This window comes from Leptonychotes weddellii, chromosome 1 (assembly GCF_054177405.1).
Source record: "Leptonychotes weddellii isolate Sample4059 chromosome 1, ASM5417740v2, whole genome shotgun sequence".
In the NCBI taxonomy this organism is placed as follows: domain Eukaryota; kingdom Metazoa; phylum Chordata; class Mammalia; order Carnivora; family Phocidae; genus Leptonychotes; species Leptonychotes weddellii.
The window spans coordinates 6,692,579-6,711,082 of NC_138369.1; the positions used below are offsets into that span (position 1 = coordinate 6,692,579).

Sequence of the window (18,504 nt, forward strand, 5' to 3'; positions counted from 1 at the left end):
CCTGATCCCGGGGTCCTGGGATCGAGCCCCGCATTGGGCTCTCTGCTCTGTGGGAAGCCTGCTTCTCCCTCTCCCACTCCCCCTGCTTGTGTTCCCTCTCTCGCTGTGTCTCTGTCAAATAAATAAATAAAATCTTAAAAAAAAAAATAAAGTTTGTTAAATTTTAAGCATTTGAGAATTCCCTAGATTTTTTTGTTTTTGGTTTCTAATTTAATTTTCTCATGGTATGAGATTACTTTGTATGATTTTCATTCTTTTTAATTCATCGAGACTCATTTTTCTGGCTCAGGATCCTGGGGAATGTTTCATGTTCACATGTTCTGCATTCTTTGAGTGTAGTGTTCTGTATATAATAGTTGAGTTGGTGGATAGTGTTGTTCAGGTCATGTGTATCCTTTCTGATTTTGTTTAGTTCTGTTGAGAAGGAAGTAGTAAAATCCACTATTTTTGTTGAATTGTCTATTTTTCCTTTAAATTCTGTCAGATTTTGCTTCATGTATTTTAATGTTCTGTTGATACATATATTTTAGTTGTTATATTTTCCTGATGTATTTGATATTTTATCATTATTAAATATGTCTTTGTTGCTAATAATTTTTTTTAAAGATTTTATTTATTTATTTGACAGAGAGATAGCACAAGCAGGCAGAGCGGCAGGCAGAGGGAGAAGCAGGCTTCCTGCTGAGCAGGGAGCCCAATGCAGGGCTCGATCCCAGGACCCCAGGATCATGACCTGAGCTGAAGGCGGACTCGCTTAACCGACTGAGCCACCCAGGCACCCCTCTAGTAATTTTTTTTTTTAAGATTTTATTTATTTATGAGAGAGAGAGAATGAGCTGGGGAGAGACAGAGGGAGAGGGAGAAGCAGACTCCGGCTGAGCAGGAGCCTGATGCAGGAATTGAACCCAGGACCCTGAGATCATGACCTGAGCCGAAGGCAGATGCTTAACTGAGCCACCCAGGCGCCCCTAGTAATTTTTGTTTTATTTATTTATTTTTTTAAAGATTTTATTTATTTATTTGACAGAGAGAGAGACAGAGACAGAGAGGAAACACAAGCAGGGGGAGTGGGGGAGGGAGAAGCAGGCTCCCTGCCGAGCAGGGAGCCCGATGCAGGGCTCGATTCCAGGACCCTGGGATCATGACCTGAGCCGAAGGCAGACGCCTAATGACTGAGCCACCCAGGCGTCCCGTAATTTTTGTTTTAAAGTCTGTTTTGTCCAGTGTTCATGTAGTCCCTCCAGCTTTCTTAAAACTACGGTTTCTTTGCATTGTATATATTTTTCCATTCTTTTACTTCAAACCTATTTGTTCATTTGAATCTGAAAGAGCAGATAGCTAGATCTTGCTTTTTAAATCTACTATGACAGGGCACCTGGGTGGCTCAGTTGGCTAGCGACTGCCTTTGGCTCAGGTCATGATCCCAGACTGCCGGGATTGAGTCCCGCATCGGGCTCCCTGCTCTGCAGGGAGTCTGCTTCTCCCTCTGACCCTACCCCCTCTTGTGTTCTCTCTCTCACTGTCTTTCTCCCTCTCAAATAAATAAAATAAAATCTTAAAAGAAAAAAAAAATACATCTAGTATGACAGTGCCTGCCTTTTGATTGCATTTTAGACTGTTCATATTTAATGTAATTATCCATATGACTTTGTTTATATTTGCCATTTGACTATTTCTTTTGTCTCATGTCTTTTTTTCTTCCTCTGTTCCTTTTTTACTGCTTTCATGTTAAGTATTTTTTACTGTACCACTTTATTCTGTAAGTTTTGTTACTGTACCTTTTTAGTTGTTTGCTTTGTAGTTGCTCTGAGGATTACAATATGCATTTTAATTTATCACAGTATACTTCAGATTAATATTAACTCCATTCTGGGAAAATATAGAAATTATGCTTTACTCTAGATCTATTTGCTACCTTTCCTTTGTGTTGTATATATACATACACATATGTTACAAATATATACACACATCCGGATATTGTACCTATATATGCTATAAACCCTACAAAGCGGTCTTCTGATTCATACCTCATGTCATCTTACAGTTTGGTCTAAGTAAGTCAGTAGAGGACAAGTAAGGGAAAATGAATTTATAGAGTCTTTTATATTGATCCATGTAGTTGCCATTTTTAATGCTATTAGCGTTTGAGTTACTATCTGTTAGCAACAAATTCTCTCAGCCTTGGTAAATCTGCGATTGTATTTCTGTAGCTTTGACTTTGGAAGAATAGTTTAGTTGGACACAGATTTCTTTGGTGACAGCCTTTTTCCTTGTGAATGTGTTATTCCACTACTTTATGGTCTCCATCTCAAATGAGAATTTAGCCACTAATTGTATTGATGATTTTCTGTAGTTGATGATTCATTTTTCTCTTTCTTGCTTTCTGGCTTTTGTTGGCTTTGGCTTTTTTTTAGCAGATTGTGAACTCTCTGTATTTATTCTCCTTAGTGTTTGTTCAGCTTCTTGGCTGGGTAGTTTCTTGCTTTTCATCAAATTTGGGAAGTTTATCATTGCTGCCTTCTATCGAGATTCTGTATTTGTTGATTTATTGTGCTTAAAGATAGTTTCCTTTGGTTCTTTGAAATACTTATAATAATAGTTGCTTCAAAGATTATTTGCTAAGTTCAACATCTGGGAACAGAGAGGATTCATTTGCTTTTTCCCTAAATACACATCACACTTTCCCTTTTTGCTCATTTTGTAATGTTTAGTGGAAGCCTGTTTTTAACTACGCTGGATTCTGACTCCCACTCCTGGGTGGTCGTGTTTGTGTAAGTAATGTACTTGGGCTCAGTCTGTGGAGTTCTTTCCCCAGGGCTGTGTGCTACCTTTGGTGTCTCTGCTCAGTTTAGTTTTTGGTTTTATTCTTGTTTTTATTTTTAATCCAGGCTGTCTAGGATTTCTTTGTAACTTAGTAACTTTTTTTGTAACTTAGTAGTTACATGTTTCTTTGTAACTTAGTAGTCATCCAGTGATTGGGCAGTGATTGTGCTCAGACATCTTGAGCCAATAAAGCTTCTGTCTCTGGTGGATCAGTGTGTATAAAGGAACACATTCTGAAGTTCAGGCCATTTTCAGGTCCGCCTTGGCTTTTACTTCCTGTGAGGCCCTTCTTCATTTTTCTCTGTACATGGTCACAGGCTTAGGCAGTAATTTGCTTTCCCAACCAAAGCAAAACTGAGAACCTCACTTACATAACAACAGTGCCACTGGATGGTATGGGCCTTGCCCCCTGCTACAGAGTGACTTAGTCCCCATCAGCCTCAGCTGCCAGTGCTCTTGGCCTGGCCGTCCTGGCAGAACCTTCAAGGTGGAGCTGGGGGTAAAGAGAGATGGAAGTTGCCCCAAGTAAGAACGCTACCATCTCCCACTCTTCTTACCCAAGGTTCAGCAGTTTTTCAAGCATTAACAGTTCTCAGGCTCCTAGAGCTCTCAGATGGTTGCTTTTGCGAATTTTGTCTAGCTTCAAAAAGACGTATTTTTCGTGAGTTTGTGAACTTCCTCACTCAGACTTAGAAGTCCTACCCATTTTAATTCCAGACATGGGGATATCAGCAAGGATAAGTCTGTACCAAATACGATTTCTTTTTGCCCAAAATGTTTGTGCTGTTATCATCTGTTCATTATTCCAAATCGCTTATAAAATCATTTTGCATGCTCCAAGGGACATCCCACGGGGTTTTGATTGGAATCATTTAGTAGATTAATTACAGATACCTTTTAGTTTAATAGCAATCCCATTATATATAAAGATAACCTATTGGCACTTTGTGTGATTTACCCAAGAATACAAGAATGGTTTAACATTGAGAAATGCATTTGTGTGTGTTTCAGCAATATGTCCCACAAAATCCCTTTATCGTCTCAGTAAAGGCTGAAAAATCCCTTTAATGAAGAACAACACTTAAATCTAATTTACAAGTTGATAGAAAACCTTGCAGTAAACTAGGATGGCTGTTCTCACTGGTGTTATTTGACATAGTGTAGCCATTTTAGCCTTTTTGGTAAAGCCAGAAGTAAATCAAGAGCAACAAATACCGAAAATTGGCTATAACATGTTTAATACTTAAAAATTTAAGAGAATCAAATGAAAAACTGCTTTGAGTTGGTTGGGCAAGGAATAAGCATGGTAGTATGCATTCTGTGATGGAGGGAGGCATGGTGCATGAGGCATCTACTACTAGTAAAAAGAAGACAATATCCTGAGACAGTGTCAGTGCTCCGTGCTTAGGAAAACTAAAAGTCATAAATGGAGCAATTAAGAGAAGCAGCAGAGAAGAGGCATGACACATTCCGGCAGAGTAAGAGGCCATGAAAACAGCACTTGCCTCCCGAAGTGTGCCCTCCACCTGGGAGCCCTGTGCCTGTGCCTGTGGGGGGCCTGGGGTCACGTGGGCTTGTGTCTCGGTAGGAGGAGGAGGAGGAGCAGCCACAGCCGGCACAGCCTCCCAACCTGCCCGTTGAGGAGAAGAAGAAGATTCCAGATCCAGACAGTGATGACGTCTCGGAAGTGGACGCCCGGCACATCATTGAGTAAGGCGTCCCTCCGCGGCCTCCTGCTCTGCCAGCTTCCTTCAGGGTGGCACCAGCAGGACTGTTGGGATCCCAGCCTCTCTCTGGACAGCATGCACCCCTGTCCCACCAGCAGACATTGTGGGACTGCAGACGGGACAGATTGATTACCTTCACATTTCATTGGTTTTCATAGGCTTTGAATATTCCATCCATTCACATGGTTCATCTTGTGCTTGAGAGAGAGTTGGGTGTAGAGCAAAAGCCTCCTCACTCTTGTTCTTCAGCCCCCGACTCCAGTCCCTCCCCTGGAAGGAAGTACTTCCAGCGTCGTGTGTCTTCAGAGTATTTCATGTTTCAACAAACAAAACGTGTATATAATTATTTTTTTTCACTTGTACACGTGTATCCAGGCACACTTTCCTGCCCCTGGCTTTTTTCACTGGAAGTTTTCTCTCAGAGGTGATGCTTTCTTTCTTTCTTTCTTTCTTTTTTTTTTTTTTAAAGATTTTATTTATTTATTTGACAGAGAGAAAGAGCACAAACCGGGGGGAGGGGGGGGTGTGTGGCAGGCAGGAGGAGAGGGAAAAGCAGGCTTCCCACTAAGCAGGGAGCCTGATGTGGGGCTCTGTCCCAGGACCCTGGGATCACAACCTGAGCCAAAGGCAGACACTTAACCGCCTGAGCCACCCAGGCACCTCGAGGTGATGCTTTCTCCACGCATTGTCGAGCACGTGGTATTGTACCTTACGCTGTCCTGTATGAGCCTGTCCCTAGTGGCGGGCATTCACATTATTTCTCATCTTTTGCTCTTGTAAGCACAGGTACAACTAACATACTAATCATCGTTGCTTATGGTATGAAGGTAGTTGATACTCTTTAAAAGAAATAGAGGATTGAGAGTTGTATACGCTATAGGTATGAAAGCAGCCCTAAGCAAGCAGGCAGTCCTTTGAAATCATCAGAGAAACAGGGAAAACCCCACTAAACTCACTGAAGGATTCCTAAGAAGACATAAAGACAGAATCCACAGCACAGCATGAAACAATATGACAGAAATTGGATCACGTGTATGTCACATTAATAAAATGAAGATAGTTTCTTTTTTTAATTTTTAAAATGTTATTTATTAGAGAGAGAGAGAGAATGAGAGTGGAAGCATGAGCGTGGAGAGGGAGAAGCAGGATCCCCGCTGAGCAGGGGAGCCTGACTTAGGGCTCGATCCCAGGACCCCGGGATCATGACCCGAGCCAAAGGCAGACACCTAACCAACTGAGCCACCCAGGCGGCCCCAAAACGTAGATAGTTTAAAGTCACTTTTAAAAATAATTCCAGATTGGCTCATGAAACAGCCACAACATAAACGATTCTGGTTTTGCGTGAGGCTGTGTCATGTGTATTTTCCCTTTAGGCTCATGAGTGCCCAGTAGAGAGGGCGGGCTATGGGACCAGTCTCTGGCGGAAAGAAACACTCTTCTTATGATGTGGCAGTGACCTGATTCCTGTTGTGGGAGGGTGGGTTTGGGACCCACACATGCAGTCGTGGATTAGTAGTCGTGGCTGGCTCACCCTCAGACTCTGGCTGCACTGGGCTCATTTTATGGCTCAAGCCACGGATCATTGGGCAGAAAGGGCCACTCGGCAGAGGCTTGTGTCAGAAGCATGTTGTCACAGATAGGAATGGGTGTCCTCACACGGTGCTTCCATCTCCCAGGAATGCCAAGCAAGACGTGGATGACGAGTACGGCGTGTCCCAGGCCCTTGCTCGGGGCCTGCAGTCCTATTATGCCGTGGCCCATGCTGTCACTGAGAGAGTGGATAAGCAGTCAGCACTTATGGTCAATGGTGTCCTCAAACAGTACCAGGTAAGGTTGGAGGGGCACATCCACACGGCAGTCTCGAGGTTTCCCGGTGGTGGGTGGCTACTCAAGTCACATTCCAATCTTGCTCTTTTGGACACTCGTTCTTCCCCTCTGAACCTCCGTCTCCCCATCTGGAAAGCAGGGGCCCAATCTGTTACCTTTGCCTCCAGGAGGAGACGAAAATTGTGCAGTTAATGTATGCCAGGCCAAATAGGAGGCTTCTACTCATTGGCTTCTCATCCCTCAACGACCCTATTTAGTAGGTGCTTCCATCTCTGCGTTCGATGGGGGGGGGGTACAATGAGGAACAGGGAGGTGCAGCGATTCCTCAAAATCACACAACTCAGGAGTGGCCAAGCCAGGATGGGGCCCAGCCTGGGCGCAGAGGTGCTAGGTGCGTGGTCCCCGGAGCCCTGCCGTGTGTGGCCACCGCATTGTGTGTGGCAGTGAGGCCAGGGAGTTAAATGTCAGCAGCCCTGCTTCCTGGTGGCCTTTCCAGGTAGAAACTTAGCTATTTGAATATGTACCAGAAAAAGAGGTTTTATAGACCTAGCACCAGCACGGCAGCGCTGTGATTTTGTAGGAGTGATGGCTGAGGATGAGGCCAAGAAACCAAGGAGTGGGCTGACTGAAAGCAAAATACCAGAACTCGAGATGGCCACGGGTGGTTCATGGCTAGGCCGACCGCGGGCCTGGCTGTGCTGAGTCTCCAGTGCGGGGAATGCTCTCGTACCGACTTGGGCTTCAGTCCTGGCCGCTTGCCTCTCTCCTTGCAGATCAAAGGCTTGGAGTGGCTGGTGTCCCTGTACAACAACAACCTGAATGGCATCCTGGCGGACGAGATGGGCCTGGGGAAGACCATCCAGACGATCGCTCTCATCACGTACCTCATGGAGCACAAGCGGATCAACGGACCCTTTCTCATCATAGTACCTCTCTCGTAAGTGCTGTCACCCTTGGGGGGTCTTGGAGTGTCCAGCGGGAAGGCCCTGTTGCTTGGGTTCACCTCATTAGCTCTTTAAAGACCCCATCTCCAAATACAGTCCCATTCTGAGGGGACACAACTCAGCCCCCGGCATCCTGCCTCTGGTTTCAAGGGGCGAGATCGGAGAAGGGTGGGTGAGGGAGTGCCCACCCATCATCCCTGTTGGGGCAGCTCTCACAAGATGACCTCGAGGTCCCCTTCAAATCCCCCAACTAGCACACTCCACACAAGGTGTTGCAGAAGCCTGACAAGCTCCTGCTAGCGGAGTGGAGCAGAGTGGAGCAGAGCCATTTGAGGAAATATCCTTAACTGTTCCTCCCTAGGGCACTGAGCCCTCTGGTCCATGGCAACCCCGATGCTTAGTGTGATAGGATCTGGGTCCTCCAACCGAGTCTCAAAGAGGTTCTCACTCACCACCTCGTGGCGCCGCTGGCCACCTCCTTCCGGCAGGCAGCCCTCAGGGGGCCAAGATTGACCAGCCACCCTGGGCATCCCTCTTCCTAGCTCAGTACTGCCACAATATGGTTCACCTGCCCCACAGTTTTTCTAGAAGTCCTGGAGCTGGCTTTCCTGGACCTTTCTCAGGTTTCATGTCATTCATGAAACCAATCACAGGCCTGGGGTGTGGTCTACCCTGATGTGGCCAGGCCTCTGTAGTCTGCACTTGGCTTGGCCCTGGAGAGACGCACCAACCCCCCTTCGGCCAGCACTCATCAGCAACCACTTCATCCTCAAATCAGCTGTCCGGGGGGAGAACAGGAAGCTGAGTGCTCATACCCTGATTCCATAGGAAATAAGACAGCCTCCTGCTTTTAAGACAGCCAGGCTGCCGGAGGCCATACAGCCACACTGGAGGGTCCCAGAACTCTCCCAGAATTTACTTGGAGAAGTTTATTTCTTCCTGCTGCCTTCCCTTCCTCGTGGTCCTGTAAATTTGGCTGCCCTGCTAGGAACAGATCCATATGGAGAGAGAACTATTTGCACAGTGCGACAGAAGTCCCAGCCTGAGGACAGATGGCCTTGCCACCTCCTCCCTCATAGCCAGACCCAACTTCTCAGCTTTCTGCTGCACATGCACTGTCTCCCAGCCCACCAGTGACTGGAGTCCCCCTTTTTAGCTCCTGTGCCCCTGTCCCGAAGTGCGACATTTGACTTCACCTCCACCGGCATAGTTCACTCCAGCATGCTGTCCTACAGCGTAGGTGTTTTGTTTGTAATTTTTCATTTTGAAATTATTTCTAACAATTGAAATTATCATAAACAGTTGCAAAAATAGAATAAAGATTTTCTGTATTCCTTTTTATCAGCTTCCCAAATCTTTCCTAACTCCAGGACAGTTATAAAGACAACTGGTCTCCATTAGGTGATGCCTGCCAGTTTCCCCACGTAATCTTAGGAGTTTTCCTTTGTAATTCATAAGTTCCTGATGGCGAGGCACGTGGAGACCACAGAAAGGTCCCATTTCGCAATCATATTTTCCCCAGAGATTTCCACGTCCATCAGATGGGTCTGGCTTGAGACCCCTTCCCCTCTGGGAAGGGCCAATGGTGGCTTTCTTTCCATCACTCCTCCCACAGGTGTGAGAGATCCACTCTAAGGAAGAACTGTGCTTCTCCATGTATTAATTTATTTGTGTAACTCTATCTGAAAGTTGCAGAATGCACACATTCATAATTTTGTTGCTTAAGTTGTCCCAGATCTGGCCTGGAGACCCTTCAGGTTGGTTTCCTGTTTCCAGATTCCATGTCCTGGTCATTGTGGTGGTTTGCTTTAGAATAGTTTTAGCTTTACCAAAAAGTTGCAGAGGTACCTCGAGGTCTCTGTGTGCCCCCCCCTAATTCCCCTGTTGATAACATCTCACATGACTGTGGTACATTTGTCACAACTCAGGAACCAGCAGGCACATTACTGTTAACTAAGCTCCAGACTTGATTCAGTGTTCTACTTTTCTCCTGACATCCAGTTGCCATTCCAGGATCCCATACTGCATTCTTCTCGTAGCCTTTGCCCTCTGTGGTCTGCGAGCACTCCTTACTTTCCATGTTTTTGTTGACCTTGGTAGTTTTGAGGAGGACGAGTCAGGTGTTTTGTAGGATATCCCCCAATCTGGACCTGTCTAGGGATTTTCTCCTGCTTGAACAGGATGGTGGGCATGGGGGCCAAAGAGCACAGGGGTGAAGGTCCCCTGTCATGACATCGTTTCAGGGGCCGTTATTGTCAGTGTGCCTTGTCCTGGGTGATGTTGACCTTGGTCACATGGTTGAGGTCCTGCTTGTCAGGTGTCTGCCCTGTGAAGATACTCTTTCTTCCCCTTCCATATACTGTATTCTGGAACAGTCCCTAAGCTTAGCGCCCGTGTAAGTGGGCAATTAAGCTCTCCCTCCTTGAGGGGCAAATAGCTCTATAAATCCTTTAGAATTATTCTGTGCAGAAGATATATCTCTTCTTCCCATTTGTTAATTTATTTAATCATTTATATCAGTGTAGACTCATGGGTACTATTTTATACTTTGGTCTGTACACCAATACTAGTTTATCTTGTTCTCGAATCATTCCAGCGTTAGCCATGGGGAGCTTTTAGTTGGCTACTCTGTCCCTTTGACATGGCCCCATTGTTGTGGGGTTTTGAGACACTTAGTTGTATTTGGGCACCCAGAGATGCCCCCAGCTCCACTTGTACATTTCCTGTCTGAGGCCTAGAATCAGCCATTTCTCTAAGAGGCTGTAGTCTCTGTTCTTAGAGAACAGTATTAGAAACCAAGAACTGGGTGCTAGGGGTGCCCCCTTGCTTCTGATCGTCCTTACTGGCAGGCCCTGTCAGTGGACAGCATTAGGAAATAAATGTATGTGTTTATGTAACGTTATCTGTGTCTAGTCATGGCCAACAGCTGTCTCTAACTCAGCTAGACCCATAGAGTTCTTTCTAGCTCTTTCTTCTTACTTGTATAGCACTTTCCAAATAGTTAATCCATGAGAAACAACTTTACCAATTGGAGTACAGTGTTTAGATCCAGTTCTTTTTGTCTTTCCAATTAAAATACCTTTTCCAAAGGTTATTTAAATCAGCTTCAGTGTGTTGATCTTCAGGCTTTTTTACACCATGTTCCACCCAGACAAGGATCTGGTCCATCGAATGATATCTCCAGGCCAGAAGAGCTCCTTTTGCCCGAGGGAGCAGTTTTAGACGTCAGCCATCCAGCTGTCCCATCCATCTGTTGAGATGAACAACTGTCCACCATGAGTTTGCTTGTCCTGCCTCCCACTAGACTCTGTCTCCCACCCTAGCTCCTCAGTCTTCCCTGCCCCTAACTCTCTTGGCTCTTCTCTCCTCCTACTACAGATGTTCCCCACACTTCATGTTTTGGCCCTCATCTTCTTTCTTGGTGCCCTGTCTGCCATTGCTCCATACAGTAGAATCCAGACTTCAGTGACTGTACCAGGGCAGTCTTGCTGACCCTCAGTAATGCCTCATCTGAGGCAGGGCCAGTGGCTCCAAGATGCCAGGACCCAGGCTTCTAGAGTTTTCTCTGCTCAGTCACCCTTAATGTATGACTTTTGCCCTTAACCTTCTTACCTCATGGTTGCAAGATGGCTGCACTGCCTCCATCATTTCATCTAGGTTCCCAGGTTGGTGGACAGGGTAAAGAGCAGCTGATTCTCCCCTCTCTCCACCCTTCTTTGAGAGCTTTCCCCCACTTTCACCCCAGCAACATGAGCTTCATCTCATTACTCCAACTATGTCCAGCTGGTTGGCCCGACTGCTGAAGAGCCTGGGAGCTAGGGGCTTACAGTGGAACTTCTCGCAGAGGGAGCTGGGTGAGCCACAAGCAATTTCTGCCACTCGGCCTTTGAGTCTTGTCTTTACAAACTACCCAGGCTAGACCTTTTGAGTAAGTTCCCTTTCTTACCAAAAAGTGACTATCCCAGTATTTCTCAGGGAACTCACTCCCTGGGAAGTTGGCCTTATTGTTGTTGTCACCCTCACCCAAGGTTCTGTCTCTTGTCCCAGGTGAATTATTTCTTCTCATCTGCCTTCCACCTGCCCGCACGCCTGCCCATTTCTCTCTTTCCCTGCTCTTCCTGGCCTTGCTTGTCCCACGGAGGAGCAGATGAGAGTCCATGCTCCTGCCCTGAACCCAGTCTTCCAGCCCTCTGCCCGAGCCAGTGTGTCCTCCCCATCTCCATTGTCTCTTACCGGGCAGGAGCCTGCGGTGGCTGGCCGTTTTCATTTCACGGTGGCACAGAGAACCTGCGGTGTCTCCTGTGCTCCCCGATCTCCCCAGCCTACCCTCCACCACAGCTCTGAGCCTAAAATGAGGCACTGTGAGTGTGCGGGTTTCCCAGCAGCAGACTTGCAATGCATGGCGTGTTCTCAGAGGGGCTTGGGACCCCACAGCAGTGACAGGACTGGTCTCCCAGGTTCAGCTCCTGGATCTGGCCTTCTGCAGCCGCCTGGTTCCTGCCACCCTAGCGGCAGCTGCCCCTGTACCTGCTGCCACATCTCTGTGTCCCTGCTCCTCTCACCCAGGACATGACCCCCTCCCTCCCCCAAGACTGTCGGTTACTTGACCAGCTCTGAGCATCACAGCCACGTCGGCCTCATGCCCCAGGGGACGTTGTCGTAGACAGGAGCTGTTGATGAATGAATTAGAACCTGACTGTCCCTTCCTTGTTTCCGTCAGCACGCTGTCAAACTGGGCATACGAATTTGACAAGTGGGCCCCCTCTGTGGTGAAGGTGTCCTACAAGGTAGGTCACAGCCTGAAGGGATGGACGTACATGAGGGCAGGGTAGGAGTGGGAAATACAGATGAGCGAAGAGGGAAGTCCGCTTGCATGAGTGGTGTGATGCATATGCACCCGTTTTCCTATGTTGTACTCATGGGATCGTGCTGGTCATGCAGGGTTTGGATCATTTATTTATTTCCGAGTAATGCGTTTGTAAATGATGCTGTGCAGTCAATTCGTGGAATCTGGTGACATCATTGCTTTCCCTGGAAGGTTTTGTTATTGTCACCTGAGCTTTGATTAAAACCCATTCATGTAGGATGCCTTAACGAGTATACCCGTGATCTCTAGGACATGGTACTTGGGGGCCCTGCCTAGCTCGATTCACCCCATGAGGTAGAGACTAATTGTGCCTATTATCTTAGTGGGGAAACTGAGGCAGAGAGGGCAGCCCTCATGCAGCCAGGTTGTGTCCCTGCCTGCCAGGCTCTTGGGTCCAGGCTTTTTGCCCTGTGTTGTGTGGCTCTCTGCCACATGGTGGGGAGGAGGGGGTCCCAACACCAGGAACAGTGTGTGCAGGGAGAACTTGGTGCAGTTAAGGAGCTAAGAATAGTTCTGCCAGCAAGAGCTTATGGGACCCACTGAAGTTCAGTCAGCCTAGAATGTGAGCCTAGAGAAAGCACCATGTTTATACCCTGGGGCCCTGGTCACATGGGTCAGGAGTTTGGAACTGGGGAGGGACGGGGCAGGTTTGCTAATTGGGGAGAAGCTGGAGCTACATCAGGGAGTGGTCAGCTGGGCCACACTCACATGGGAAGCCTTGAGGCAGCGGCCTGGTTTCCAGCCAGGAGGCCGAAGAGGAGCCCTGGGAAGAGGAGGGAGCTGATTGGCCACGGACACTGGGACAGATGTAGTGTGGACAGCAAGCTGCCCAGAGCCCCCGGGCTGCCCATGGCCCGCATGCCTTTCTCCCCTTCCCTGCAGTTGGCGCTCTGCATGTCAGCGGGGGAGACCTCGCCACGGCCGCCCCCGTGGCCCCAGGAGGCTTGAGTCGTGCATGCTTCTCTCCCACACAGGGTTCTCCAGCAGCCAGGCGTGCTTTCGTCCCCCAGCTCCGGAGTGGCAAGTTCAACGTCTTGCTGACGACTTATGAGTACATCATTAAGGACAAGCACATCCTTGCAAAGGTAGCATGTCCTTGTGTAAAACACACCGAGCCCCCTGTGGCCACGTGGTGTCGGTGAACATGTGATCCAGGGTTATCCTATGTATGTCACGGAGACCAGCTCCTCAGAGCTTCTGCCCCAAGAGCTTCGTTACGTTCGGTGTCTCCCAGCCCGCCAGCCCTACCTTTGTCGTGCCTGGCAGGGCTATGGTGAGGCCGGCCTGTCTCTGCCTCTAGAGGCCTTGGCCCTCCACCCTTGCTAGCTGTCCTCCCCCACCACAGTGCTCAGGACACCAGCCCGCCAAGCAGGTAGGATTTCGGCATTCAGGGCTGAGACTCTGAGGCCCTTGGTGTTCTGTTGGCTGTGGGCTCCTGGGCTGGCACACGTTTGGTGGGGCTTATGCAGGCCTAGGAGCCTCTTAACTGGCAGAGTTGTGACGTCAGACCATCAGTGAATCATTGAGACCATGCCTTGACCCAGATATAAAATAGGCATAGTTCCTTGCCTGCAAAAAGGCCATTTTCCTGGTTTGAAGGCTGAAGATGATGCATCTGTTCTGACCATTAACCATCTGGTAGAGTAAAGGTCGAGTGGTCGTTTTTTGACCCAGGGCTGGATGTGTTCACAAGTCACCTCTAGGGGCTTGGTCATTGTGATGATTTGGGGTGCTTCATATCCATTTCCAAGCTTACAGATAAGGGAACAGAGGCCCAGGGATCTGGGGTCTAGTGAGCAGGCTCTTCCCCTCAACTTGTGGTGCAGGTACACCCCTCTGATGTAGGGCAAAGCCTGGCCCATCCCAGGCCCAGGAACGAGGCTCTGAAAATCCTTTTCTGACAGCGTCATTAATGAATGTCAAGGCCAAGCGACAGGGACTCCTCACGGGAGATGCTGTCTTGCCCTTTTCACTCTGGGCACCTGACATGCACCGCCTCACCCAGGCCTCATTGTGCCTGCAGGCAGTGGAAGCTGAGGCACAGAGCAGTTCTGAGGCTCATCATGGGGTTCTGCAGACTTAAAACCACGATTCAGACCTGGGGCTCCTGCCTGCATACTCATGCTCACCGTGAGGATCCACATCTAGCCTGTGTCTGTTGGTCCTGGGCACAGCCCCAGCCCCTCAGGGTTCACAATCCAAACTTACCTGTTGCCACTCCTATTTTTAGAGGCACAGCCTGATGCTTGGAAAATGTACCCGCTTCTGAGCCACATTCCCTGTAGACCCCCCACCCAGGCCCCTCTCTAATCAGTGAGGGGGGTGTTATTTGGAGGATTTTTCTGGGCTACAGACAAACATGTAATTTGGGGGGAAACCAGAGTACTGTTGTGCAGCTTGCATTGTTCACCCGACAGTAGGTCAAGGGCGTGTCTCCTGTGTGTCTGTCTGCACGCCATGCTTCACAGGGGCGGTGTTGTGTGGCTCTCACATGGTGAGCCGGTCCCTTTTGTCAGCGGACCTTGTCACGCTCAGGTTCTTCACCTGAATGTGCTGTTCCATCTGTAGACTCGCCTAACGGTGGGGAGATTCTAGCTAAGGTGGGGGCATCCCCGCTGCTGCCCCTCCCCTGACGGCTTGCTCTTGGGCCCACAGATCCGTTGGAAGTACATGATCGTTGACGAAGGCCACCGAATGAAGAACCACCACTGCAAGCTGACACAGGTCCTCAACACTCACTACGTGGCCCCACGCCGCCTGCTGCTGACAGGCACGCCGCTGCAGAACAAGCTTCCCGAGCTCTGGGCGCTCCTCAACTTCCTGCTGCCCACCATCTTCAAGAGCTGCAGCACCTTCGAGCAGTGGTTCAACGCACCCTTTGCCATGACCGGAGAAAAGGTGTGTGCGCGTGGCTGGCTGCATGCCGGCGGTAGGCCAGGGAGGGGAGCCGTGGGTGCGGGCCTTCCGTAGAGGAACTGGTCCCAAGTGGTCAGGGCCAGGCTCAGCTGGCTGCTTTCAGGTGTATACTGAGTGCCCGGGGCTGCAGGCCATGTCTTCACGGAGCAAGGCCGCCTCACCGAGACTGATGGGCAGAGATCGAGAGCGAACTCTGGGGAGTCTCTTGGGGCTTCCCTGACCCAGTGCCTCAGGCACAGGGAGGGCACGGCAAGGAATTTGGCTCTGAGGTAGCTGTGGGGCTGGCAGGGCACAGCTGGAGGTCCCCAGGGTCCTGTGGGTCCCTCTAGAGAGTTCACATTTCACCCTAAGGGCAGCAGGAGGCTCAGAAAGTTTCAGTCAAAGGATCAACATGGTCAGATTCTGTATATTTTGTTTTTAAAGAGTGCTGTGACCAGTGTCTCTCGATGTCTGTATGGCCGTGGGTGGCATCGTCAGCCTGAAAACCAGACTATGGCACGTTGGCCGTTGGGGGGCAGGTCTTTATCTGCTTGATGAAGTCCCCAAGCTGGATCCCATTGTGAGCCCCCTGTGCTGTTTGGCTTTGAGGGGGTTTGTGGGCAGGTCGTGTTTTCTGTTGAAGGAGGCTGAGAGGCTGGAGCCTGGTGACTGAGGAACTGGGCACAGTTGCAGAGATTGGGGGTTGATGAGGAGTGTCACTGCCTACGGTGGCTGGGCCACCGCTCTCTCCGGCCCCTGCAGCTAGTTCCTGACTGTAAGGTCCTCTGTAGGCAGGTCCAGGCCAGCTGAGGCCACCTTAGTGTCATCGGCGAGGTACGTTCTCCTTGGCACCGTGGAGACAGAAACCCATCTGAAGGAGAAACTGTGCCTTTTCCAAGAGTCTCCAAAGGGGAGCGCCCAGTCTTCAGACTTCCAGGATCCTCATCCTAAGCAAATGTTCTTATTTTGTTTATTTTCAAGTTTAGCAAAAGTTCTAAAACTCTACTGAGAGATGATCGGGGGACCCAGAGAAGATAAGTTTAAGTGTGGTCTGTTTGACTCTTTTTTAATTTTTAAAAGTTTAACTTCTTAGCAGAGAATCAGACACCTTGGGAGAGCAGAGTTTCTTTCGCTCTGTCCCTGCCAGGCTGAAAGGAGAGGATTTGGGGCTCCCAGTGACAGCCCCCCACGAAGACCACCCATTTCACACCCAGCGGTTCTATAAACGTGGTGTTTCTCCACCTATCGTTTGGATGTGTTGGCAGGTTTCCAGACATGCGTTTATATTTCTCTTGGGGAAAGAACCAAGTAGCCTGTGTGTTTCTTTTCATGAGGCCTCCGGGGCGGGGTTCCCTGGAGCCTTGGGTTCTATACCCTAAGAATTCCGTGGAAGGTCCCAGGTCCCTGCAGTTGTCTAAAGGAAGAGGGTGCCCCACCAAGCCCCATAAAGCGTAAGGCAGTCTGACATGGAGGCGCTGAGGACAAGGCAACTCTAGATGACCCTGCGTACCCTTCTCCACATCCCCAGCTCCTTCCTTTGGAGGTAACCTTGGTTTACTTGTCTCATGGGGGTGCCAGGTGGACCTGAACGAGGAGGAGACGATTCTCATCATTCGTCGTCTCCACAAAGTGCTGCGGCCCTTTCTGCTCCGGCGGCTCAAGAAGGAAGTCGAAGCCCAGTTGCCTGAGAAGGTAATGGATTGTTTGGAGTGGATGAAGCTGAGGTGTGGTGTCATGCTGGGGGCTTTCCCGGGGTGGGCCCGGTCCAGTGGCACTCCAGTGGTCCATGCTGTATTCTCTCGTGGCCCTGGTCTTCAGCTTTGTCGTGTCCCTGTGATGTGAGGATGGCCACTCACACGCGCTGGCTCTGTCACGTGGAGGCAGGTGCGGCTTCGAGCAGGGAAACCCCTCTCTTGTCTGTGGGCCCGATGCCTGTGGGCGGGTCCCGTCCGACCACATCCGGCAGCGCTTAGTGACTCTGGGCTGCCCGGGCGCCCGCTCACACCATAGGATGGCTCTGGCTTCTCGCTCGGGAACCCAGCCCCCCGGCTGCCCCCCCAGGACGCCCTCCCCTCCCCCCGTCGGGCACGCAGTACTTGCCCTTTGGTTCCCATTGGGCTGTAGAGGAGCTTGGGGAAGGTAGCCAAGTCGCCCCTTCAGGCCCAGGACGTCCCTTCTACGTTTCTCTGTCCCACTGCACCTACCATAGCCCGCCTCCCCTTGTTCCCTGACTGTGGGGGCTCCTCACCATCATCCCCTTGTGCCCTCTTCTGAGCACACACACATCCTGGGATCCAGGGTACCTCTGAGAGGCTGAGACCGGAGATGGCCCCGGGCTGGGCGTTCGGCTCAGGGAGTCTCTGCTCTGACTGGTGATGCGTGTCCCCTGCAGGTGGAATACGTCATCAAGTGTGACATGTCCGCCCTACAGCGCGTGCTCTACCGGCACATGCAGGCCAAGGGGGTGCTGCTCACCGACGGCTCCGAGAAGGACAAGAAGGTTCGCCACGGGCCCCTCCCCTTCCCCGTCTGGAGGCCCAAGGCCGGTGGGGGGGGGGGGTTCAAGCACCCTGTCATCATCAGGGCCTTCCGCCTCCTTGGAGTTTACTGGGGAGGTCAAGGCCTGACCTGTGATGATCACAAGGGCATCACAGCTATTGTTAAATCATAGCTGATGGGAACAGCCTCGTCCAGTAAGGCTGACAGTTGAGGGGCTAATGGCCCATCTGCAGGGAGTCCCCTAAGGCCCTCCCAGTCTGTCACTGTCTGGTGTCCTCGGCTTATGAATTGCTGGCCTCCTGCAGATGCATCCATCAACAGGGCGGAGCCCAGCAGGACCTCCAGCAGAGTTAGAATGTTCTCAGGAGCCTCACCTTCCCAGCTGGGAAAAAGCTGACTCAACAGCCATGGCCACTAAGCCCCTTCACCTTATTACTAAGTGAGGCTGAGGTGATATGGAATGAGGGCTGGGCAGGCTGCCATCTCCTGGGACCACTCTGAGGTCCCAGACCCCACCCACCCCAGCTCCCCTCATCAGGACAGAAATGTCCTCCCAGGTACCTTGATTCTCCACCCCATGCCTCGGGCTTGGCCCCACCTCCCCATGTCTCCATGTGTTCCTTGGGCCCTTTCTTACCTGAGCAGGTGCCGCAGCGTGTTTCCTGGATTGCTTCTCGGCCCGCAGCCAGCACCCACCCCCACGTTCTTCCTTCTCTCTGTAGCCAGAAATCTTCCTAAGTTGTCATGGCCCATCTGGCTGCAGCCCCACAGGGACTCCCCACAATGCCCACAGCCAAGGCAAATGTTAGTCCTTCAGCCTCAGCCGTTTACCAGTCTTCCTTCACTTCTGTCCTGCAGCCCCTTCCAGCCAGCCCCTCCCGCGTGCCAGGCCGTCTCTGCTCCCCCAGAGTTGGCTTCGAGC

At 50.2% G+C, this 18,504-nt stretch overlaps 1 protein-coding gene across 9 annotated transcripts in view; it reads left to right on the top strand.

Annotated features, from left to right (window-relative positions):
* SMARCA4 (SWI/SNF related BAF chromatin remodeling complex subunit ATPase 4) overlaps positions 1-18,504 on the top strand; it is an 88,526-nt gene that overhangs the window by 37,947 nt on the left and 32,075 nt on the right. For all 9 annotated transcript variants that reach the window (XM_081813057.1, XM_081813048.1, XM_081813047.1 and 6 more), the window contains exons 14-21: positions 4,412-4,533; positions 6,227-6,377; positions 7,151-7,314; positions 12,042-12,108; positions 13,163-13,273; positions 14,844-15,086; positions 16,662-16,775; positions 17,476-17,583. In XM_081813057.1, the coding sequence (XP_081669183.1) occupies positions 4,412-4,533; positions 6,227-6,377; positions 7,151-7,314; positions 12,042-12,108; positions 13,163-13,273; positions 14,844-15,086; positions 16,662-16,775; positions 17,476-17,583 (1,080 nt within the window). The remainder of the gene's footprint in view (positions 1-4,411; positions 4,534-6,226; positions 6,378-7,150; positions 7,315-12,041; positions 12,109-13,162; positions 13,274-14,843; positions 15,087-16,661; positions 16,776-17,475; positions 17,584-18,504) is intronic.